At 43.5% G+C, this 26005-nt stretch overlaps 2 protein-coding genes across 4 annotated transcripts in view; one reads left to right on the forward strand and one right to left on the reverse strand.

The window, feature by feature from the left end:
• The window catches only part of thnsl1 (threonine synthase like 1), a gene marked incomplete at its 5' end in the record, with an annotated part of 333814 nt that overhangs the window by 5426 nt on the left and 302383 nt on the right, over positions 1 to 26005 (forward strand). The window lies entirely within an intron of this gene.
• Positions 1484 to 25772, reverse strand: map3k15 (mitogen-activated protein kinase kinase kinase 15). 3 transcript variants are annotated; one of them, XM_084340602.1, is made up of 30 exons: positions 25081 to 25772; positions 22588 to 22727; positions 22247 to 22270; positions 21764 to 21841; positions 20033 to 20226; positions 19754 to 19922; positions 19558 to 19664; positions 19266 to 19436; positions 18990 to 19102; positions 18340 to 18499; positions 17989 to 18139; positions 17794 to 17901; positions 17223 to 17272; positions 16884 to 16979; positions 16635 to 16722; positions 16406 to 16539; positions 16163 to 16290; positions 15818 to 15948; positions 14817 to 14922; positions 13545 to 13702; positions 13044 to 13227; positions 12583 to 12760; positions 11091 to 11265; positions 9326 to 9511; positions 8980 to 9085; positions 8487 to 8727; positions 4315 to 4427; positions 4129 to 4235; positions 3965 to 4041; positions 1484 to 3725 (listed from the first exon to the last, which is right to left on the reverse strand). In XM_084340602.1, the coding sequence occupies exons 1-30, from the start codon at positions 25388 to 25390 to the stop codon at positions 3632 to 3634; spliced, it is 4077 nt and encodes a 1358-aa protein (XP_084196728.1). In that variant the 5' UTR covers positions 25391 to 25772; the 3' UTR covers positions 1484 to 3631. The 3 variants fall into 3 exon arrangements, 2 of the variants coding, with proteins under 2 accessions (XP_084196728.1, XP_084196729.1); XM_084340603.1 differs by lacking the exon at positions 21764 to 21841; XR_014621197.1 differs by having other exon boundaries at positions 3653 to 3725; positions 3965 to 4235.

Consider the following 26005-nt stretch of genomic DNA (forward strand, 5'->3'; position numbering starts at 1 on the left):
AAAACCTTGGTGTTTTCTATTTCAAAGTGGTAATATTATTTTATAGCAAAATATGCATGTTTTCTCTTTAATTCTTTGTTATTTCTATAAATAAACGTTTTATTACAACTTAAAAGCAAACTACAAGCTGTTCTCTACTCAAAAGCAAGGCAAAACCTCTTGCCATTATTTTCCTGTCTACTTCCTGATTCCTTTGCTATGATGAAATAAACCTGTTGGGTTAGTCAGTGACTGAGCAGGCTGCATGATGTCAGTTATTTGCTGACATGACTGCTCAGGGTCAATGTCTCTGGGTCTGATGCCCAGGTTTCTGGTGCCCAGATGACGAAACCTAATGACTTTGGTGTTTATTTAGCACCACCATGATGTTCACATGTGTAAATGTCTGGAAATATATTAGGTTAATGGCCTTGACATTTGGTACACCCATTTTTGTCCCCAGTATGCGATAATTCTGGTTAAAAAAATGATATGTTGGGTTTTTTTGCCACATTTCTTAATTTCTTCTTCTGCTGTACTTGTGTTTAGAGCTAGTCAGCCAATGTTAGCATACTTAAGCTCTAAACTAAGAAGGTGAAGATGTTAAACATATACTGTAGGTGTTTAAAGTCAGTCATTATCTGCTCACCCCCATGCTGATGGTCGGTTAAATAAAGTTTCGTAGTAGACAAAACATTTCTGGAGCTTTATGGGGACTTAGGGAACAGCTAAAAACATAAATGGTGCCATCCAAGTCTCTGGAAGCCCCTAGATCCCAAAAGTACTTGAAAAGACATTATTTACACACTTTTTAAAGAAAAAATCTTCGCTGTAGCTGCTAAGCTAAAAGTGCACAACCCATCAGTAGTTTCTTAATGTTTAAAATCAAGTCCTAATCGACATAAGTTGTTGCAGTCGCTTTTTGTGAATCTTCACCCGACTTTCTATCTGCATGAGGGTGGGTAGACAGAATTTTCATCTATGGGTGGCCTTATCCTCCATCAGCACGTCCGCATTTCGTTAGCATCTGGCTGAAAACACTGCTGTGCCTAAATTTAGCCTCACAGAACTGTTAGCATGCTGATATTTGTTAACTGTGTGAACTTCAAACACATGTTGGAAAAATCGCAGCTCTGTGGTCCCACCAGGTTTAACGTCACAGTTGGTTTACAGTCAGATTAGCAAATAAAAACAAGAGTTAAGTGAGGAGATGACAGACAGATCGGAGGCCTCAGGCAGGTAGAAACAGGTTTCAGGCAGGTAAATGGAAAATGGAAAAGTAAATGAAAGGAAGGAATGTACAGAACATTGTAACAGGCAGGCACGTAGGCAATAGACAACCCAGACACGATTGTACAGTTTGTGTAAACTACCAGTCAGATACTATTGTCCAAGGTTACTTATCTGTGAGACTATATGAAAGACTCTGTGTCGTCCTTTAGACTACTTTAAAAGACCGAAAAAGACAAGATCAAGAACTGACCTCAAAAAAGTGGGCAACACATTCATTATTTCCTGTTTTATTGCAGTTGTAAAGCAATCGTGAAGAAGACAGGCACATACGCAACAGTTGGAATTAAAAAAAACATTTAAATACAGGAACACAGAGGAGAAAAGTAACTTCAGTAGGAATATCGAGGAAATCTTACACAACTAACAAGTTACATGCGTACAAATGTATAAGGCAGTGATGTGTTGGCAGTCATGATTTCAATAAATCATCTCAGTGTGGTCAGTCTGAAGATCTTGGAGAACATACAAGGTGTTTTGGCTGACGGATAATTTATATGACTAATAATAAGTTGGTGGTAGTTTTTGTAGTTTGCTGTGGCTGTGCTTGGATACGATGTAAAAACACTACCAGAAACTTGTCAAACAAACTCCTGCAGCACAATCGACTCTCTGCTGTCCATCTGAACGTCAGATAGAGCAATGACTTGGGTTGGGTCCCGAACAACAGTACTTTTAAGCATACGGACCAAATTACATTGGTGCTCCCAAGAACTGATTCACAATGAATAAATCGGTGCCGAATTTTGGTACGTAAGGGGGCAGAGTGAGACGTAATCTCTCGATGTGGAGGCACCAACATCTTTATGTAATAAATTAGCTGTTGTTGGAAATAACTGGGCTTTTTTTCCCTTTCTTGGGAACTATTTTTAATATCGTTAGCCAAAACTTTGTCTAAAATCCCGAATCAATATGCTAAAACATTATGAGGTTTTTAGTCTGTCCAAAACGTTGGTATGAAACCAATAGCATGTGGATTTAATACTATTTAAGAGTAATTATTACATTATGTAACGTTACAGATAATGCCCCTGTTTCTTCTTCTTCTTCTGCACCACGTATCTGCCCTTTGTCATCAATGCTTCTTCAATTTCGACAGAGTAAAAAAGAGTTCCCTTGAACAGCTTCCCCCTTTTTAAACAGTGCTGGTTGTATTGGGGACTTAGTTTTGACATCTGAAATGACATTTTTTAAAAAAAGCTACAGGTACCGTTACCCAACCCAAGTTGTGACCAATGGCAGAACAAGAGGAGGGCTCAAAGTCATGATTGATGACAAGGTGGAAGCAATGCAACCATATTTTCGCAAAATTATGACTGTGTAAAATATATTGAGAGTTTAAATGGACAGCACTGAACAGATTAAGTGACAGGAGCAGCTTTATCCACAATAATTAATTTTTTATGTGTCTCGGGGACAGTTTCATACTAGAAAAAAGAAACTAAAAACTGCATCCACGTTCCTTTCAAAATCCTCAAGCACGAGCACGTTGTGGCACACATACACATTTAAAATGCACATACAGATACATACAGTAGTGCCTGCACTAAAGCGCTTTGGTCTGGTCACGTGTGACACTGTAGGGAGATTCGGTCAGTCCTGTATGTACAGAGGCTGCAGTCCTGTATGTACAGAGGCTGCAGTCCTGTAGGTACAGAAGCTACAGTCCTGTACGTACAGAGGCTACAGTCCTGTACGTACAGAGGCTGCAGTCCTGTAGATACAGAGGCTACAGTCCTGTACGTACAGAGGCTACAGTCCGGTAGATACAGAGGCTACAGTCCTGTACGTACAGAGGCTGCAGTCCTGTACGTACAGAGGCTGCAGTCCTGTAGGTACAGAGGCTGCAGTCCTGTAGATACAGAGGCTGCAGTCCTGTACGTACAGAGGCTGCAGTCCTGTAGATACAGAGGCTGCAGTCCTGTAGATACAGAGGCTGCAGTCCTGTACGTACAGAGGCTGCAGTCCTGTAGGTACAGAGGCTGCAGTCCTGTAGGTACAGAGGCTAGAGTCCTGTACGTACAGAGGCTGCAGTCCTGTAGATACAGAGGCTGCAGTCCTGTACGTACAGAGGCTGCAGTCCTGTAGGTACAGAGGCTGCAGTCCTGTAGGTACAGAGGCTAGAGTCCTGTACGTACAGAGGCTGCAGTCCTGTAGATACGGAGGCTGCAGTCCTGTACGTACAGAGGCTGCAGTCCTGTACGTACAGAGGCTGCAGTCCTGTAGGTACGGAGGCTGCAGTCCTGTACGTACGGAGGCTACAGTCCTGTACGTACGGAGGCTACAACATGAAAAGGCACTGTGGAGAGAGAGAGAAAGAAGAAGTGGCCATGCAGGGCTGGTAGTGTTGTCTGTCCTCCCGTCATCCTTCATCTTCGGAGCGTTCGTTCCTCCTCTGCCTCTCTCGCTCTCGGTGCCGCTGGATCGCCCGCCAGATGCGGCAGAGGACTCCACCCCTGAGGTAAAGAAGGGTTGATCATGATAGTTCGATGTATGAAGGCGTCAGAGTTTCAGAGAGGCGAGAGAAAAACAAAGACCTACTTCCAGATTTAACCTCTCCAAATGGTTTCATGTCATGGATGAGGCAATAATGCACCTTAAAACTGGTAGAAACTGAACATGTGTGCACTAAAAATGTAAAGAATAACAACGAATGATGACAACACTGATAAAAGTTTGTTGTTTTAGTAGATACCGTAGACGTAGACAGCGGAGGTCATCTTTGGTGACGTCGTTGAGGATGTCGGTCAGTGTGTATTCCTCCAGCACAAACTAAAACACACAACACAGCCATCGGTTAAAAACCTGCTGTGTTTGTAGACGTCGAGGAAGAATCTCAAAGGCCACCCGATACTCGACCTTATCTACGGTGTCGGCGTCTGCCCCCTGCTCTTTCAGCCAATCGGTGAGCTGCTTGTCTGGCTCGTGGTCCGCTGGGATATGGAAGATGGAGGGAGGTGAAACATCTGTAAAAATAAAAAAAATAAAGTTAAAGAAGCTCACAAGGATGAAATAATCAATTAACGGATCAATCAGCGTGTTCACCTGGTGGTCTGTGTCTGACTTTGACCAGCTCCAGGTCGTGTGTTCTCTGCTGCAGTGTGGCCTTCAGGACCTGCTGGTACTCTTTCTCCTTCTGCAGCAGCTCCTCCAGCAGCCTGCAGGGGGCACCACAGAGACAGAGACATCTGTTAATACTACATTAAGCATGGAGATTAGTTTATAATAGAGAGCCGAAAGCAGACAGAAACTGTGCCAGGCTGCCAGTAGTATGACTGGTTACCTGTCAGTCTTCATTTTCCCCCCTGGAAATTTCGTGTCTGGTGTCAAGATTTTATTTTTTTTTAATCACAAAGCTCTCTCACAGTTTGTATTAAGTATAACATCCTCAGAACTGAATCCAGCACTCCCAACCCTCCAAGTAAAAACAAACAACAATGCATTCTTGTCATTGTTGGTTTGCAGAGACAATAAACTGACCAGGTAATACAAATGTCATCATCTGTGTTTAAGTGATGAGGTTGGACAGCCCTGACACTGTCAGCTGACGTGTGGCCCAAAAAAACAAGATAATTCCCACGAACGAAACTTTAATCTTTGCGATTTACCAAAGAAACGAGCTCTAAACCTTTAAGTATGTAAACTAACAGTGAATAAAGAACAAAGAGAAGACAGAGACGAGGATGTAATGCGCTATTGAGTCTTGAACATAGTCAAGAGTTTAATAAAGCGTGACTGGCGCCTTTCTTCAGCCAAACATCTTCATCAGGGTACGCAGGTAAAAAAACAACAAAGACAAAAGACACGATTCAATCTGTAAGCCAATAGACCGCATTCACACAGCGGCCATTTTCCTCTGATGTGATGCTCAGGGTGAAGCTGAAAGGTCAGCTGAAAAGATTATGGATCGTAAAAATTCTTACAGATTGAATCGCGTCTTTTGTCTTTGCTGTTTTTTTACCTGCGTACCCTGATGAAGATGTTTATCCGAAACTCACAGGTGTAACTCAAACTCTTTCTGATTATGTTCAATACGCAGCAGTGCATATCCCTGTCCATGTCTTCTTTGTGTTCTTTTGTTTACATGTCACGGTCTATAGCTTGTTTCTTTGATAAAATGCATAGTTAAAGTTTAGAAGAAGTAACCAGTACAAAGTGCTGCTGTTATTGTGGTGAAGCTATATACACAAGGCAAGGCAAGTTCACACAAGACAATTCAGACACAAGGCAACTCAAAGTGCTTTACAGGGGCATAAACGTCACATTAAAAGAAATAAAAAAATTTATTTAGAGTACATTAAAGTTAAGAAATAGGAAAGTAGGCTGAAATAGAAGAGGTTTAAAAGAGACAACACGAAAGAATAAAAGTCACAGTGCAATTCAAAGCCTTGAAAGTGCTGTGGCAACAGAAAGGTCTTCAGTCTTGATCTAAAAGAGGTGAGAGTTGGAGCGGACCTGCAGTTTTTAGGGAGTTTGTTCCAGATATGTGTCATATAATAACTGAGAGCTGCTTCACCTTGTTTAGTTTTGGATGCAGACCTCAACCTGATGACCTCAGAGGCCTGGATGGTTCATAACGTGGCAGCATATCAGAAAAGTATCTTGGCCCGAAACCATTGAGTGCCTGAACCAACAGCAGGGTATTGACACTAGTCATGGTGGATGACTGTCCTCTTTCTCTGCTATTGAGTCAGTGATCTTGTTTACTGGGCCACACCTGTCTGTTGGAAGTGTCAGCGCTGTTCAACGTCATCAAAAGCATGTCGGTGTTACAAGTGGCCAAATGTCAGTGCTGTGTGTGTGTGTCCCGTCTCCGCCCTGCTCTGCCTGAGCTCAGGTGTTGGCAATCACCTGAGCAGGTTAAAAGGAGACAGCAGCGGGGCGGCTCTCCCTCTCTCCCTCGCTCTCATTTACAGGTGTGGTGCCGGAGGAGGGAGGTGGCGCTGGCCGCGCAGTCTTTTTGTGGTCTTCCTGATTTGCGTTTGATTTCAGTTCCCCGGCCTGTTAGAGCGCCCGGGCTTTGTTGTTTTCATTTGGGTTTGAGTTCCTGGTAGTCCTGTTTTCGTGTCCTTATTGTTTTCCCTTTATAGCTTAGTTCTTGTGGTTAGGCAGTTTTAGTCGGGAGGAACCCCCGGATGCGACGGTCGTGGCAGGCTGGTCTGGGGTCTCTTCTCTCCTTTTGTTCATTTTGGCCAGGAACTCCTGCCCCTTTTGTTTTGTTCTGGGTTGTTTTAATTATCGGGGTTTGGTTGTGTTTGGCTACGGCCGTTTTGCTTTAATCAAATAAATACTCTTTTGTTATTGACTGTGCTGAGTCGGCGTCCTTTATATGTTACTGGCCTCGTTGTGTTCAAGTCTTTGCTTTTGTTTACGTTAGGGCCGTAACAGTCGTTTTTTTGCATTGTCACTGCAAATCAGCAATAAAAGACCGTGTTTGTTGTCTTTGCTTCTGATTGTGTCTCCCACAGATTTTTGATGTCTCTTCAGTTGCTGATCAACCAGGAAACAGTAAAATGGTAACAATTTGCCAGACGGCCTTCGTTTATCGGACTCGCCTGCTGAATCACTGCAAAGTTTGAACTTCCGAACCATGAGCGTCAGAATCAGAGGAAAATGGCCGCCGTGTGACTATTGTCTCTAAGACCTCCCAAAGAACATAAAACCTTTGCAAGAAAAAAGTAAAATCTGGGTCTTCAGTTACTCTGGAGAAAGTACACTCTTGGATTACCTCCATACTGCAGTAGTGTTCATACCCAATTCTCTCCTTGGGTTTTTGTTTAGTCCTTATTCTAGACCATCGCTGGCCAAAATGGGGCCTGCTGGCCAGCGATGGTCTCCTGTAATCTTTGTTTTTTAGATGTTTCTAGTAAAAAAACAAAAAATTGATGAAATTGAGATATTATTAGCTGTAACACGAAAATGGTTACAGGCTAAAACCTCCGACAAAGACCAACGGGATAGATACAGTCAGGACTGAAAAATGCATTGTGTCCGTGACCTCACGAGATGATCGCTCACCCTTTATTATATAAACTGACATGTATATCCATCAGTGTAAGTTTGTTCTACTGTGTTTAACTGTATTTCAATGTGCTCTTGAAAAAAATAAAGTATATAAAAGAAAAAAGAGAATCTGAATTTGCTGTTTATGCTTTTTTTGTGAGGTGGAGGCGCACTTTTAAATGTAGGATCCCTAGTTGTTAGTTATGTTTTATAGTCTGAACACAGTCACAAATGGCCGGATCTTTTTGCACCAATAAAACAGATCAGCTGATTTAAATGAAAAACTGGCCTCGTGTCGAACCTATCTGATTTCTGCCCCGAGGGAACTCCCGATCCAAACAATGAAAACTGCTGGCTAAAGAATGATAAAAATCTATCCGAAGTGACTCAGGCAGCTAATGTTCACAGAACATGCGGGGGATCCATTAACAATGTCTTCATGTCACATCCAACGACTTCCTTCCTCACTCTCAATGTATCATCTGATATTTATCAGGAAGTTACAGCGACAGTAAAAATGAAACTTACCAACACAATATACAACAAAGGTCGAAGCATTTTTAGACGATATACTGTGTAAATGTTAAATATTATATATTTAAGTAAAGTGTTGCAGTTTGTCACTTTTGCTGAGACAGTTTAACCACTATAATTCAGGTATAAATCAGCAGAGCCTGTCTTGTCTTGTGCAGGCATTTAACATAACACTTATTAAATGTTGAATAATCTTTATGAGCTTTTGTATTGCACTTCCCCTTGTCTTTACTGCTATAACGCTGTTTTTATACGGCTGTCTTTGTCAGATATCGCTTAAAAGAGGAAATTTAACTTCAGTTAGATTTTTACATGATTAAAAGAAGGTGCAATTACACAAAATATATTCAGTTTCCCATTTTTTTTAAGTATTGATGATGAGGTTAAGATATCAACCATCAGTGGTTAAATATGTCAAAGGTCAGGTGAGGTTTCGCTTTGACCTAACTGCTGTTTACTGTTACTGCTGCGTGGCATCACATGAAGCCCTGGAGGTATTGCATTCGTGACATTTTTGTGTGTGTGTGTGTGTGTGTGTGTGTGTGCGTCATTGCACACCTCCTGTGAAGAGAGATAATAAATGGTGCTTTCCGTTCACAAGATGTGAGCGTGTGACTGTGTGTCCATGAACGGCGCTCACCGACCCAACGTGCTTCTTAACACGTGTGTTTTTAAAGTACCTGCTGGTTTCCTGTTTGAGCCGCCCCAGCTGTGCGCCCAGCTGATGATGCGAGCGCTGATGCTCCTGGGACTGGGCGCAGTGTAGCGTGCTGACAGCAGAGTGGACCGGGTCAGCCGTCGCCCCGGAGTCGTCAGCGTGTGGAGCTAAAACGGGACCGAACTCTACTTCCTCTTCGTCCACCTCGTCTTCCTTCTCTGCTCCCTCGCACTCTGACGCCGGGCCGAAGTGGGTCTGCAGCTCTGCGAGGGCGATAAGTTTGTAGGTCAGAGGTCAAGGCTGTGATACATGACATCACGTGATACGTGATGTATTTCAACTGTAGGACTCTGGATACAGGAGCATATGTTAAAACATTTAATACAATTGGTTATTACTCATGACATCTCATCTCATTTCTTGGGAGGACATAAAGTTGCAAGTGAATTGAGCATTTTGTCCACTAGATGGCAGTACAAGCTCACGACGGGCTGCAGGCATCTGAGCCCACTCACCTGGTATGAGGATGGTGATGGCGGCCTGCACGGCTCGGCGGATGATGTTATCCATTGCAAACATCCAGTGAGGTTTAATGTGATGATTCCTCAGGACTTTGTTCACCTGAAAAACAAAAACATTCAGACCCAAAATCACCTGCACATTAATTTCTGCCTGAAAATCTGAACAATCTTCTTCTTGGTTTCTGTCAGCAAACTTAATTTCACACATTTAACCCAAATATCTCCTTTAGTGGATGTGTTATAATATTGTTTTTAACCACATATGCTGATATGAGCTATTTGTATCAGCCTACATTACAAAAACAAACTCCTCTCATGGGATCGGTTTGCGTGTGCTGACCGAGTCCTGGAAGCCGAAGAGCACCAGCTGTATCTGGTTGATGGAGGTGGAGTCGAAGTCCAGGTCCAGCTTGAGCTTGGAGATGGTGGCGGCCATGACGCGCCGCTCCGGGGAATGGATGAAGTCTCGGAGGATGCAGATGATCTGCTTGATGTGTTCGGCGGACAGTTGGAGCTCTTCACTGCCCTGAAAACACACACATACATAACACATTTACACACATTTACATACAGAAGCTTGGTCAGCCTTTAGATATTTTCAGAAATCAAACTTATAAACAAAATTAAAAACACATGAAGCATAAAGATAAACTTCCAGGTGCAACTACATCATGTCATCACAGCTCTTATTTGTAGGATTGTAACACATTTGACTCTTGCGCCCCCCAGTGGTGAAATCAGAAAAGACACTGTGGCAGACAGAAATGCAGGCTCCTTTTCTCACAGGCTAAGTTTTAAATCAAAAGGCCTTGTAATTGGAAGTGGAGTTTACTTATAGATAAGAAACCCCAGCTGAATCTATTCTCAACTATTTCCTGTTATCCAGATTCAAATGTTGAAAAGCGCCCTATCTCACAATGTTAAAGAAAGTGAGATTTATTCAGATCTGCATCAAAAGTTAAAGGGGTCTATTCTAGGCTGAGACACATCCTCCATTCAAGTTTCATGGAAGTCTGCTCAATAGTTTTTATGTAATCCTGCCTACAAACCAACAAACAGACACAGGTGAAAATAAAACCACCTTGATCGGAGGTAAGAAATGTGACACTACAGACACAACTATGTGCTTGAACATGACCACATCCTACACAGACCTGAGCCTCAAACAGTCCACCTGATTTGTACTTTGTGATCTTTTAATTTTACTTGTTTGTTTTTCAAAACTGGACTCAGATTGTCTCAGATATACTTAAAACAAAGCTAAGCTCAAAGTAGAGTTTCGCAGGAGTGAGTCCTGAAACCAGGAATAAGGTCTGTGGTTAATAAAGCTTAAAGAGATTTTCACGATTTGTTCTATCATATAAAATATGTCAATAAATACCTCATTTGTGAATTTGATGGCTATTGCGTATCTCAAAAAAGGTGCCTGTTAAGTGTCTTAATGAGACTACAGAGCTTGAATGTCATTATGTCGAACACAGTAACTATGTGTTTACCATCATTGTTTGAATAAGTGCAGATTATAGCGTTGTTTCAATAATGCCAATTGCATATACTGAAAATTGCTGTTGCTGTGCAAGGGGTGCCAGCCTCTAACTAGTCACCAGCAACATATTAGTACAGGACGCCATACGAGGCATATGGGGCGGAGCTAATTGCCTGACGAGCAGCACCTGAGAGAAGGGAAGGAGGAGGGAGCGTGTAACAGCTACCATTAGGCACTGCTCACCCAATATTCGGAAGGAGAAAGAAACACTGGGAAAGTACCCTCTTGGATGCCCCTACGGTAAATAAAACATGATAAAGTGCCCTCTAAGGTGCCGCAAAGGCTGCCAGAGATGATAGAAGATTAGTCGGACATCTATTTGCCTCTAAGTGGTTGAATAATTCATAGTTCCCTGTGTTTTTGTTTCAGTGGTTTGTCACAAAATAAAGAAAATGTAATCTTAACCAGGGAACTAAAACACACGTACGTATCGCCCCTGTCACTGAGAGGAAGACGAGTATATTCAGTTTTATTCTTTGCCTTTTTTGTATATTTTCGGGTGATGAGAGGAGGAGTCACATCATTATTAAATCATCAGTCATCACACACAAACACACACCTGGATGTAGTTCTCCCTCAGGTTGGAGATGACTTTTGCCTGGTCGTCGTTGAGGACTTTGAACAGGATGGCCCGTCTCTCGCTGTCCTTCTTCAGCAGGAACAGACCGCTGTCCCTGTCCTCAGGTGAGGGTGGGGCGCTGCGGTCCTCCGAAACCGAACCCTCATCTGGAACACTGCAGCACACACACACACAGACACACACACAGACACACACAGGATGATCTCACTGCAATATAAAAAAAGACTGATTTATAACAGTGTGTGACGCACTGTTGGGTTTATTTACAGATACAAGCCTCTCCTGGCTACTGTGTGTGCCGACTAAAGTGCAGAGGCAGCATGAGTCAGCGTGGCGGGAACGTGCGCGTACGTATACACACTCGCATGTGTCTGTGCATGTGCAGATGTGTGCGTGTGTGCTCAGCCGCTAGCTGAAGCTCATAAAGTGATCAGAGCTCATTATATCAGTGTTGTAAAAGGCAGCAGAGCGCGGTGTGAGCACAGCAAGACCACCTGCCACCCAAACCACACACACATTTGCATCTTTTCACATGATCTGTGCTGTTCCAGTGAGGTTGTGTCTGCGCTGACACACAGATTTATGATTGTAAGAGTAGCTAATATATGCAGAATGAGCACGACTTCTGCAAAAAGACGATTCTGTTTCTATCGAAGTTGAAGTTGCAGGTTGACGTCAGTAAAGATCCTATTTTTCAGATCTCAGATTGATGTAAAATGTCATCGTTTTAGTCATTTCGTGTTTATTTTGTAGGTTTTAAGCTTATGTGTCATGTTTTCCTTTGCACTTCCTGTCTTTGTCTTGTTCCCATCTGTTTTCGGTGTGCACCTGTGTTTCATTTGTAAATTAGATCCTGTGTGTTTGTTTCCCTCCCTCTTCAGCTTAATTTTATTTTAGCATGCCCTCTGTTTTTTTCCAGCTGTCTGCCTCAGTAAAACACGACATAAACTCCATGCCCCAGCTCACCAGAATGTACTCACTGTTAGCTCTCAAACACACAGAACGGAGTATTATCCGAGTAAAATGAAATCCTCAAGTTTGATTCTGAGGCTGTTCTGTAAATAGTTTTCTATTTAATAATAATAAAAACAATCTTCTGATCAACACACATCAATTTCAGGCTTAAAGTAAAAACTTTTGCTCAGGACCGCCCACTTTTGTTTTAAGCAACACCTACTTTATGTTTAAGACCCGCTCATTCTGAGTACTAGAGCAGTGATACCCAACCAGATGGGTCCCGACGGGTTGGGTTCAGACAAAAAATTAAAAATGATGTCCACGTTGGGGTCAGGTTCGTTCACATAAACTGACATGGTGCTTTCCAGTTGTTTAAGTGAAAATCTAGTGTAAAAATATGTGATACTACAGTGGAACGGCATTGTGCACCCGGCCATTTTTCAAATTCGTCTGAGCAACTTGAGAACATCAGGCAGGCATGGCGCTCCTCAAGGAATCAAGGGATAATACTCACCTCAGGTAGTTGGAGTTGGGAGGTTTGAGCAGGTTTTCAGAGCCAGAGTTTTTCTTCTTCTGGAAGAAAACATCGTGTTTGGAGTCGCAGTCGGGGCTCACAGAACCGTGTTCGCTGCTGCTGCTTCCGGTGGCCTCGCACTGCAACTGCACCGGCAGGGAAACGCTGTGGATGTAGTCTGAAGAAACATCAGTTGAGAAAGGGAAGGAATAAATGTAAGTATTAAGAAATGTTTCACATATGCAAAGGTTCAATCAGGAGGACCTTCTTTCATGCTTACTGAATATTATCTTTTTTAGGCTCCCCCCTCCACCCCAACCACCTCCTTTTCATCAGAACAAGCCGCCTAATTGGCTCATTAGGAATCACTTCCAACTAGTCTTAATGATCTTGTTATTCCACACCACAACCAGTTTCTGCCAACTGGCCAAAGATGTGTATGTGTGTGTTTGTGTGTTAACCTGGTGGTTTGAAGGCGATCTTGCTCTTCTTGCCCTTGGTGATGTGTCTGACAAAAGTGTCTCTGAGGAGGTCCGAGGCGATGGCTCTCTTGTGAGGGTCCGGCTCAAAGCAGCGCAGGATGAACGACTTGGCCTCCAGGGACAAGGACTCAGGGATCTCCGGGTGGATCTTAAACATGCCCACCTGGAATATAAAATCACATAAACAAGAAGAAACTAATGAATCATGACATGGAAAGTTTAGAAATCAAAACCGAGGCCTACTTAACCCGCGCCGGCACATCCGCCATCTTGGACAACAAGGCACAACAACACCACTCGGACAAACAGCACACAGAACTGCAGCAAAACCAGCAATTTGTTTTGCTTGTTTATGATTCTGATTACATTTGCACGTGGTTTGTCCAAGTGGTGTTGCCATACCTAGCTGATAAAAAGGGTGGACACATTTGTGCATGTGCTGCCCTTATGTAGAAGCAAAAACATGTACACGAAACTCACCTTAAACATGGCCGCCTGTGGTTCCCCCAGCTCATGAAAGGGGGGTTTCCCAGTGGCCATTTCTATAATGGTGCATCCCAGGGACCAGATGTCAGCCGGGGCCCCGTACCCTCGAGGGCCCTTATCGATGATTTCTGGAGCCATGTACTGCAGAGTGCCTGCAAGATAGAGGGGCAGATAGTAACGTGGACAATGAAGTCATTCAGTGTCAGTGTCAACGAATATTTGTTCGACTCACAAACTGAAACGGAGACTTTGAGATGTCGTTTCAGGACAGGCTGCAAAAGCTGTAGCTTATCTTGTGTGTATTTATATGTGGAGGAAGAAATATGTCGCCTAGTTAGTGTAAACATGGCTTTTACTTTGATTTTGGTCTTTGTTTATTAAGATCTAGACATTTAGGCAAAGTGGTTTTGTACAATAAAATGCTTATTGGAGCATAAATGAAGCTCATTTTAATGAACAAAGAAAGACTGAAGACTTGAGATCAGTTATTTTAATTTAAAAAAAGTGAGTTCAGAAGAATTTGCAGGTTATATTTTCTCTTATCTCTGAGTATTTAGTCTGCAGTCAGTAATTCTGAACAGACTTGGCATTTGTGGTCTGCTCTGCATGCTGATGTAAACACTGAGGGACAGAGAGAGCTATAAAAAGACAGAGTCAGAGGAGAGAGAGGGAAGTAGCAGAGGAGAAACAGATAAGGACACACACACACACACACACACACACACACACACACACACACACAAACACACACACACCTGCTAATGAAAGGTAAACACCCTTCTGCCTTTGCTTGATTAGCTAATCTAATTACGCACCTCGCTGGCTGCTGGAGGCCAGATGGTCCATGAATTTGTTTGTTCGTTTGTGCGCACATGCACATTCGTACGCGCCCGTGTGTCCGAGTGTAACCATAGCGGCTGATAGTGGCTCTTGACATTTTGAGGGTCATTTGATATTTACACCCACAGTCCGCAGCATTTCTATGACTCCATTTATGCTGAGTTACCGTCTTGTGATACGTGCAGTTTCTTTCTCTCAAAGCCGTTTATTCCAGTTGTTTATGAAGCTTCATGCGGTGTTATTTTTGTGATGATTTAGCTGACTATCAATAATGTTATGCTTTCAGTGTTAATAATTTGTCTTTAAAATGTTAATCTTAAGATGTCGGGACATGACCGTTACAAATAAAACAGCTGTGTGTTGTTACGTACATGATATTAGCAGGACAACAACAGGATTTATTGTGGGAAGAAGTAAACAAGTTACCGGTGAACGTCTCCGTACAGGGGTTGACTCCTGCCAACCTCTTAGAGGTACCAAAGTCTGAGATCTTCAAGACGCCACTGTAGGTATTCACCAACACATTATCACCCTGATGGAGAAAGAAACAAGAGAGACACAGAGTTTAAATACAGTTAGGATTGATTTATGACTATTTATAGCTTTTCATATAGCGCCAATATTGTGTTAATGCATTAGCACTGGGTACAATATGTAGCGTCACATGCTCTCCAGTGAGTCATCCTCCACATTACACCATATTTTTTTAAATGCACATATTTTATCAATATGTCGCCTGAAGCTTTTAAGGAATGATTTGTAAGATATGACCAGAATCTTAGTTTGAAGCATTAAAAAATGAGCTGACATTATGAACATGTGTGTCAGAGATATATATACTGTGTTGGTGACTGAAGTTAGCATGCTAACCAGCTAGCCCAGGCCTGTCCTATCTCGAAAATACCACTTGGTACCTCAAGAAAGTCTGCCTGGATAACTAACAATAATTGCAAAACACTCTTGATACAAACTTGATGTGAACAAATCAAGTCTTTTGCTGATGACTCCCGACTCTCCGTCACTTCTCTTCCCCTGCTCGTCTCTCCTGTCTTCCCTGCCTGTCCTGTCTTCTCGTCCACCGAGTCGTAGTCTTTGTCAGAGTTGCTGTCAGTTACCTCTGTTCTGTATCCCTTTGAATTTAAACTGACCTCCAGTGGTCTTGGAGGCTTCATTCAGTCCCAGTTCGATGTCCACACGCATTCACTCTCAGGCTGCTAGTACCAGAGCATCCGGCACCCCTGTGATCTCCGCCACTGGCTCCATGGCTAACTGAGCCATGAGCTACTTACTCTGGTGATATGATGCCTTCTATGTTTCTGGAGCTTCCTTCAAATTCTGGCCATATTTTACAAATTACACCTTTACTGGCAAAAAAAACCCCACAGTTATTTGACGAAGATGCCCTTATACGAAGGGCTGCAGTGTACCTTGATATCTCGGTGGACGATCTGGTTCTCGTGCAGGTACCGGAGCCCCTCCAGGATCTGTCTGGTGTAGAAGATGATAGTCGCCTCCTTCAGCGGGCCCCATTTAGACCGCAGCAACGCGGACAGGCTTCCTGGAGAAAGGAGAGAAGGAGTGTCCAAAACCTATCATGAAATGGGAAGACGACCAAGCAGTTAGAGAGACCGCCCAGCAACCCAAAGGTCACAAGCATCGATCTCTGAAACAGACAAATCCTCCATCCACTTTTCTCAGGACTGAAGGTTTTTCCGAACAAAAGACAACAGCGTAACTGTTTTACCGTCTTACTCTCTGTCGTACAAACACACCTCCAGGCACTTGTTCCATGAAGATCTTGATGTATCCGTTCTCAGAAACGGAGCCCAGGTACTGAACAATGTTCCTGTGCTTCAGGTACTTGTGAAGGGCAATCTCCTCATGAAGGGGCTGGGAGTACCTAATTCACATACAGAGAAGAAGATTGCTTGCTAAAGTTCAACCAACAGAAAATGCGAAATAAAACAATTTTCTACATTTTTTTTCAGTGTAAAACAGGGTAAACTTTGACCTACCTGCTGTCCCTCTCAGGGATTTCTTTGATGGCGATTCGGACCTGGTTGCTCAGGTCTCTCCCAGCATACACCACTCCATATGTGCCTCGCCCCAACACCACCCTGTCGCCTGTCTCGTTGGCGTCGTACTCGTACTGCGACACATACAAACACACACATATATTCCTCATCAGTAATCATCACCTGGAGCAGTTAAGATAGATAGTTACTGTAAAGAGTTTGGGCTGACCTCCAGCGTATCTCCATCGCCCTCTCCCTCCAGCTCCACAGCGTTCCCCGTCCCATCAGATATCATCTCTTTCACCATGGAGCAGAACCTGAAACACACACACACACACACACAAACATTATAATATTATTATTTACACATCAAGGCCATCGGGTCATGTTTCAGAACAATCGCACACACGTACTGTACAAACACAAACGCAGACAAACACACACACCTACACAGACACATCTAGAGGTGTGTCCTCACCGACCGCACTGTTCCTCCGTGGAGAAGTAGATCTGGAAGTCGTCGGAGTTATCGTGGACGTAGAGGAAGCAGCAGCGCTCGTCGAACTTACTGATGCTTCAGACAGAAGGATTAAAGTGGGTGAAAGCTCAGATTACATTTTTTATCTTCATGTTCTGTTTTATCACGATTGGAAAAACATCTCCTCTTTGGTGGGTTTCAAATCAATATAAATATTAAACCACATGTTAAAAGTTTTTCAGTAATTTGGCAACATTTTGGTGATCTTGCATGTATCTTACACAGAGTTTGGGAACCTTTGCATTCAGATTTAGTTCACCTCCGACTTTACGTTCTTACCTGATGCCTTTGATGGACATCGCAGTGAAGTTCCACTCGTGGATCCCTTTCTGTAATAAAAGTGGATGACACTTTTACGTTTACAGATTTGTTCAACCATTATCACTCACTCAAAGTGAGTTAAAAGGAGATATCAGATGTGCGATGTTCCTTCTTGATAGGAGTAACCAGGTTTAGATCCAAAGAAAACAACACAACCAGATGATGTGATCAAAAGAGAAAAGGAGCACAAGTCAATCCTCAAACTTAACCCTTTTTCCACCAACATGGAGCTGGTTCTGTTCTCATTCACACACCTCATTTTGAACAAAATCAATGGGCTCTGAACTCAAAAGGTTGGTTCCCGGCTGAAACCATAAAATATCAGGTTTTCTTTGCGTAATTTTCAGTAATTAGTAGGTTGTTATGTGCAACTTCCTCTATATGTATTCTGACTAGTAATTAGACAAATATACTTGGTAGAAAAGTGATCGAAATATGTCATTTATGTTTGTTTCATGTATTAAGAACATAAGAACGTTGGATTTTTCTCTTGTATTGCTGATGTCGAGCTTTAACGTTAACTTCTCACCGTTTCTGCAGGAGAAACGTGCCAGATCGAGACGTTCTTCTCTTCGGCCTCGTTGTTAATGGACACATAGGAGGGCTGGTAAATCTTAGTTGGCTCCAGAATCAACACCTGCAACAGAAAAAGACATGTTAATAAGCCGTATGCTGAAGATCTGGTCAGGCATGTTTAAGTGTTTGCGTCGATGGGTGTTCTTACCGGAAATCGCAGTCGGTTGGTCGTGCCCTGCGTGGCCTCTACGATGATGTCCATCCAGAAGTTGAGCCTCTCTCGTTGGGGAGAATGTTCCACCGACTGCTTCTTAAACCTCTGGATCAGCTGCAGGTTCTGCACCACCGACCGCAAATACCTGGAAGGAAATATACCGGAGCAGAGTCATAATCACTGTCAAGTATATTTCCTAGACAGAAGAACTACCTTAAAACAGAAACCTTTTTTCAGACCACAAACAGTTTAAACAGCTCCGCGAATACTTTAAAATTAACTTTATTAAAATGCATGTGGACTAATACTGTAATATAAACTATTTCATGATGTGTACGTTGTTACCAGATAGGTGGCTTGAGTTTGAAGAGCTTCTCGGCAGCCTGAGTAGCTTTGGGGATGTCGTTAGCGAGCATGCTAACGGTGAAGAACTGGCCCACGTCCCAGTAGTTATTCATTTTCTCCAGGGAACCTTTCCGTCCCAGCAGGCTGTTCAACCTCACACCTACAACATCAGATTACAAGCGTGAAGACATTGTAGGATATTTATATTCGTACAAATATTTTATTATTTTCTAACAATCTCTCCCGTCTCCATTTTTCAACTTCTTCTTGTAACGTTAGCTTAACTAGCTTGTTTTGTTCATGTTCACTTTGGTATGCTGTAGTTGCTTAGCATCCTTAAGTTAAAAATGTTCTACTGAACCTAAACTATTCAATTTAAAAGTCCTATTTGTAGGCAAAGTAGATTTTTGAGTCTCATTCCCAACTCGTCAAATACTGATGCTCTGGGATTGTAGCTCGGGTCGGCTGCCAACGCAAAGCATCACACAAAAATCAACTTTTCTTACACATGGGTACTTTAATAATGTATTAAAACACGAGGTTTGCCCCAGAGGTTGTAGGTGGAGTAAACAAGGAGCCACTGTAAGCAACTGATGCATTTGAGGTGTCCTGGCCTGTTTGCTGGCTCGTCAGGTTCAGGATCCTTTTACCTATTTTCCTCAGCTCCATGGAGCTCTCAAACTGTTGGCCGGCGACCATCAGGAGGACAGCCAGGTTGATACCAGAGTAGAGAGTCGGCTGCAGCTCGAAACCCTTTCTGTACCTGCAGGTCGGCGTTGAAAAACAGATAAATAAATGTGAATAACAGGCAAATAACAAAGTTATGATAGCCAGATGATATATATTATGAAAAATCCATTCAAAATGTAATATAATGTCTTTGTGAGTAGAACAAGTACACATTAAAGTGCAGTGTGTGTCCTCACCACTGCAGAGCGTTGTCCCTGTTTTTGGTGTCTTTGCAGTCTGAGTCCAGGAAGATGTCCTTGTATATCCGTCCACAGAGGCAGAACATGTCTGGAGCCGGATGTTCACACGACTGCAACACCTGCAGCATCACTCTGAGAGCCTGCTCTCTGTCGCCAGGACTGTTCCTCCTACACAAACACAGATTTATAAACGATGATGATATATCGTTCTGCTACCCTTGCTCATAAAAGAAAAAAGAAGTGCGTGGATTCCCCTATGGGCCTGATTTTGGATCCATCTCCTGTTTACCTGTTGAGGGCGAAGGCGTAGTGGAACTGGATCATGGGCTGAGTGGCCAGATCACAAGTGGGCAGCATCTCCAGGGTCTGCACCAGCTTCACCATGGCATCGTAGTCCTGGTGGTCACATACAGGGAAATTATCTCTTGCCTCTCACTTCAATATAATGCACGTATATGTGTTACGATTGTGTGTTTGTAGGCGACCTGTATGTCTCTGTAAGAAAACAGCAGGTTCATGACGATGTCCTGGGTGAGGACCTCTGTGTTGTCGATTCGGAGTTTGATTCGGGAAAGCTCCTTGGCCAACTCCTCTCCCTGGTACTTCTCTCTGGCCTTCCTGATGTCATTCAGCAGGGTGTCCTTAAAGGAAGCACTGCAGGAGACGGACAGACGGAAAAAGCAGTGAAAATTTTCGAAGCTGTTATGTTTAATACGATATAAAATGCTTGTGTTTGATCGTGTTTATGGTCAAACGCGTCTCACCAGGATGTGACGTGGATGTCCTTCAGCAGGCTGGTGAAGCGGTCCGTCAGGGGGACGCACAGCGGCCCCAGCAGGTTGTCCCAGCTGGGCTGCATGTACTCGCTGGCCCTGCGCTGGGCGTCACTCTCACAGCACATGTACTCGTGGTTAGGAGTCACGATGTAGGGGATGAAGTAGTAGTTACCACTGGAGGCCTGGAAGAAGAAAAAGATCTGATGTTTGAGTACCGGAGGTGCATTTAAATGGCGGGTGAAGATGTAATACAGATATCAGATAAACACACATGCCAGATGATGATGCCAGGCAGGGAAAGTGGAAGGGGATTGGAGGGTTGGGACGAAGTGGGGATTATAAGGTGATTAATGAGGAGGATCAGTTAACCACCAAGATCGTTTCATAGCATCATGACCCGCATCAGCAAAGGTTAGTACAAGTAATGAGGCTCACATGGCTACAAATACACACCGCAACACCGTTTGGGTTTCTTGTGATTCAAATTCTCTTTGTATTTTCTCTTTTTTTCTCCTACCTCTTCGTTCTCAGTCTCTTGGTCTTTACTCTAAATGTTTTTCATGCGTCATTTCCAGGGAGATTATACAAAAGACAGATCACTTCAAGCATTGTGGATAGAAAAAGCCCATAGATGGCAACTGTATGAGACATGCCCGAAAAGCCAACCCTGTATTTAATATCAGAAGAGTAAACAGCCAATTGCGTTGTTGCACACGCAAGCGAGTTCATGACAGTTTCAGATCAGATTTGACTCATGCAGCATGTCCAAGTGATCATTAAAAGTGAAGCTCATTCATTTAGACAGGAGCCTGTTCTTGTTAGCCCGCAATTGCAAAGATGGCTGCCATGTTCATGCTTGTGAATGTTGTGGTCATGTTGGGGAGTGACAGGCGAGAAGGCTGCAGCATTTCAACATTTGTACATGTGAAACCACTGAATATTTTAGACAAGGGACTGTGGCGTTTCAACATTTGTAAGGGTGATACTGCCTCCATGGCAAGGAAAACTCTCCAGCTGTGTTTGTGGCCATAAAAGGTACTTTAAGCCAAAACATGATCTTTCCTAACACTAGCCACGTGGCTTTTCTGTTGTGTTGCCTAAACATAAAATTAAGAAACAGAAAGTTGCCCAAAAAAAAGTTTCAACATATCCGTGGTTTTGCAGAAACACACATTACCAACATTTATTGGGGGAGCTGCAGATTCAGGAGCTAATTCTCTGTAGGTTCATCACTACAAGCGACCCTGTTGATATTGTCACATAGTTTTCACATTGTCATTTTATAAATTGCTGTAAAAACGTCAACTCTCCTCTTCTCCAGTAAGTGTTAAGTAATGGTTAGACATTTTTAGACTGGCGACACACGACTCGACCAGAAGAAGTAGAGGCTGAGCAGCTTGTTCTGAATGCAGGATATGTGAACTCATAACTTTTGCATGATATCATCTAAGAAGGAGATATTCAACTTGAGACACACTGCGGTTAAAGTCAAGATACCATCATGTTTAAAACACGAGCTGCAGAGCGTCAGAAACTCAGTCTGTCCTTTTCTGGCTTTGTAAGTCACAGGCTGTTAGGGCTTTTAATTTGTTATCACACAACATCCCGTGTGGAGGTCAAGTGTTGTTCAGCTCCCTCCTCCATGTTTGTTATTATTATTATTAATCTGTGAGGGAAATCTCCCATCATGCCCTGCTGCTGCAGCAGCACGGTACCTACTTTATTGCGCAGTCCAGAGCCTCTGTACTCTGGAGGCAACTGAACCCACGGAAAACCTAGCGCTGGAGGACGTGTGGCCTTTCTCCACACACACACACACACACGCACACACACACACACACACACACACACACACACACACACACACACACACAGAAACACAACACATATATTAAAAATCAGTTATTAAATGAATAGCCGCTGTTAATGCAGCAGTTTATTTCAGGAGGCTGCCACGCATGTTTTTGCACGTGTGTGTCCGTCTATGTATGTGTGTGTGTGTGTGTGTGTGAGAGAGAGAGAGAGAGAGAGAGAGAGAGCATGTAGATATGCATTCCTGCATGAATTTGTGCGTGGAAGGCACTCAAAATGAATTATGATCCCACAAATAACATGAGAGAGTGTGTGTGCACGTAAATCACTCTGAAACACACACACACACACATACACACACCACACACACTCACACACACAAAAACTTACTGTGTTTTTCTGCGCCACCATGTCCTGTAAGGAGATAAAACAAAAAATGTGAGACTGGAAATAAGAGCTGAAGTGTGTGTGTGTGTGTGTGTGTTCTTGTGCGCTCTTTAAACAGCTGTTTCCCCCTGGCAACACACTGCAGTACAGACTGTACTGGACACACACACACCGGCCAGTACGCGTGCACGTACACACACACACACACACACACACTTCTATTAGTCTGTAAATAACTTAGCGGATCACTTTGTTCTGAGGAGGTGCGAAGGAATGGCATCCATGAACTCTAAATACTCTGACCGCAGATTCAGAGAGGTGTGTGTTAGTGTGTGTGTGTGTACCTTCAGTGACTGTGCAGTGTCAGGGTCAGTGTCGTGGTACAGGATGACGTTGTTGGCCATGTCGAAGCTCTCCCTCACGCCCAGGTGGTAAAACAGGGAGGGCTGCCGGAACACATCGCTCATGTCGACGACCGCGATGTCTGGAAGGAGGAGGAGGAGGAGGAGACGACCATGAGGATGGTGACCATGACGGTGGTGACAACAACAAAAACACATGTCTTGAAGCTCATGATTTGATCTACATGATCCAACATGTTGATGAAGGTTCTCAGTCATCCAGGTCATGGTAACTCTAGGTGCTGTATCGTTGGCAACTGGACTTGTTTCTTGAAGACATTTCACCTCTCATCCAAGAGGCTTCTTCAGTTCTAACTGGAGGGGAGTCGAAAGCTTTTAAACTGTGTGTGGGAGTGTCCTGACAGAGTCGTTAGGGCCTTCATGATGGTAGCCAGGGCTAGGTGAGCCCAGATGTGAATGGTTGTTAAGCTGCCTGGGGAGGGAACGCAGCACAGCATTGTAGGTGGGTGATAAGTAATGTCTTAGGCCACCTCCTCTGTTCAAAGAAGATCGTTCCAGTTTGTGGACAACCGAGTCCTGACCTGTGGAGTTGGCCCTCCTGTGTTGTGCCATTCATTTTCTGGAGAGGTTGATTTGTCTACCCCGATGTACAAATCTGTGCAGTCCTGGCTGCATTGAACAACATGATCCAACGTTAAAAAAACAAAATGAAATAAAAAGTACAAAAGAAATCAAAAGCAGCGCGGAGCTTCTCATTGTCTTTCTTGTTGTTTTTTCCCTGGAGAAGTCTGAAAGCTCTTTGTTCCCTGCTGCCATGTACATGGATTAAAAAGGGGTGAATGTAATCCTCCCCTGCGGCTGAGAGTTTTTCTGATCTGCACGCTCCACAGAAGAGAGACAACACTCAGCAGAGATGCCTCGAGTGTACCAAATATTACGAGTCTGTATATAGAAGACAGGAAGGGGACCAGTGTGCAGACAGGCTGTAATTATACACCTGCAATCCACAGTCAAGTACCGTACAAGTACTGTACTTACAGCGTGCATGAATGAAATTACACTCTCAAAAACAAATGTGTGCACAGATGTTTACTTCTTTCTTTGTTAAATAGCTGTTAAAGCTGTTAAAAAGCCCCTATGTTAAAGGGTAATTACATCAATTTTACACATTAAAGTATGTTTACAAGTCTTTAGGAGTGCTACGACATATGTGAAAAAAAAAGTAGCATAAAGAGTTTTTGTGGCTCCAGAGGAAGCCGCATGTGATCTGATAAAGAGCCTCCAGTGATCTCACTCAGTTGCATTGTGGGTACCCCTGGTTCTGCTGTATTGATTTTGATCATTTGTTTTACCAACTATCCATAATGAGTCCAATATTGTTACAGAGTGCAATGCTAGACAAGTTGACTGCTTTTCAAAACCTGCTGACTACATTACCCACAATGCAATTAGCCACTGGGAATATTTTTCACCAAATACCTTGATGGCAATATCGTAACAGGATTATAGAGAAGACTATTGGCACTTTCACAAAACAACACCACAAAAAAACTACTTTTTTGATAAATAATCATCAGTAATGTGAATATAGTCATTAAGTATTAGAAGAACTGGATCACTTTACTGTAACGCAGCCTTCAAAACCAGGAAAAAACAACAGTCTCAGTCTGTTTAACCTGCTGCCATCTGGCAAAAGATACAGAAGTATCCGCTGTCGTACCACCAGACTACACAGCAGCTTCACTTATCAGGCTGTGAGACTCTTGCCCTGAACACTTGTCTGCAAACTGCATAAAATTATTTCATTTATCTCAATAAGGCTGCTGTGTGTATTCATCAGTCTTAGCAGTATTTTACAGTGGGAGGCCCAACTGACCTGCAGTACATGTTACGTTAACAACCACCACTGCTTGTATCATTGCTTTCAACTCAAGTAGTTTAGAAATTCTGCCAGCTGACTGTATGATCGATTTGACTGATTGATTTTTTTTATTTTCACGTCAGTGGCCGACCCTCAACACACCAAAATTTCAGCTGCAGCGGCTCAAACAAGGGTTCCCTTCCTGAGGCACAGCTCAAGTTTTTCAGATTCATCCAACCAAAATAAATCAACATAAATGTACTTTTCCTGCCTAGAAATGAATGGAAACTTGTTCACAGTTATCATAAGAAAGAAAATAAAGCATAAAAACTAGAATAGTCTTTGAAAACACATAACTTAAACAATGGGTGGCAAAGTAGCACTTTTTTAGATACGTTTATTTTATGCAATCTGACCGATAATCAGAAAATGCTGAATATCGGTCTACCTCTGTTGCATACAGTAGTTTGTTGTTTTAGAGACTATTTCAATTTTTGCGTATTTTGGGCAGAACTTCTGATAGAAAAGTCTGAAACTTCATACAAATCACCTCACCTTGCACTCCAAACCTCTATCATTACTGACCAACGACATGCTGTTTCCCTGTCACTCACCTGCATCGTAGAAACTGTCCAGCACCGACGTCTCTCCGAAGTCCAGTCGTCCGAAGGTGACGGTGGTGAGCAGCGCGCTCTCGGAGTCGCAGGCTCTCTGCAGACACTGCAGCGCTCCGGACTCCGGGCTGCTGGCCATCACCGCCTTCAGTCCGTCGTTCAACACATACACCGCCCGCAGGGAGCGCTGCTTGGCCGGGGGGCTTGGGCTGGACACCTCGCCTCTCTCCCGGTCCCGCTCCAGGACGCACACCCCGGCGGAGTGCTCCCCTCCCATGTCGGCGACCTGCGCGCTCTGCCCGGTGTCCATAGCGCGATCCTGGGGAGTGTTTCTGCTTTATCTCCGGTCTCTGTCCACCTCTCCTCTGTCTTCTGCCCTGTCTTCTCCTCTGTCTTCTCCACTGTCTTCTCCTCTCGCTCACTCTTTGCGCACCTGTCCTCGCTGGAGCGCAGCGCGTCTGAGTTTGTCCCCCCGCATCTCCGCCTCATTAACTCACATCAGCTGCCGATTATCTCGCACCAAGAAGCCCGACTGGATCCGACCAGATCCAGGAGAGACAGAGGAGGAAGTCTACGGAGATGGGGGGGGGGGGAGGAAAACGCATCCAGAAGTTAAAGTTTTCTCCTTTCTGTCTGGTTTGGAGATTGTTTCTCGGCCTGCTGCGGGACACAATCAGCTGTCCACAGTCTGAAACGCTGCCACCGTCTCCCTGGTTGTCTAAATATAAAACAGTGTGTCCTCCTGGTTCACTCCTCCACACAGCAGCCAAGTTATTCTCAGTTGTGTTCAACACACAGCCAGAAAGTCCAGCACAGGGCTGATCCAGTGTTTGTTATGATCTCTTATCTTGTTTGGGTGTGTTTTCACTTAATTCTGGAGGGAGGAAAAGGTTAATGGCTGACAAGTTTCCCTGTAATGATTGTC

The sequence above is a fragment of the Pagrus pagrus genome (genome assembly GCF_965226575.1).
Source record: "Pagrus pagrus genome assembly, chromosome: 20".
In the NCBI taxonomy this organism is placed as follows: Eukaryota; Metazoa; Chordata; class Actinopteri; order Spariformes; family Sparidae; genus Pagrus; species Pagrus pagrus.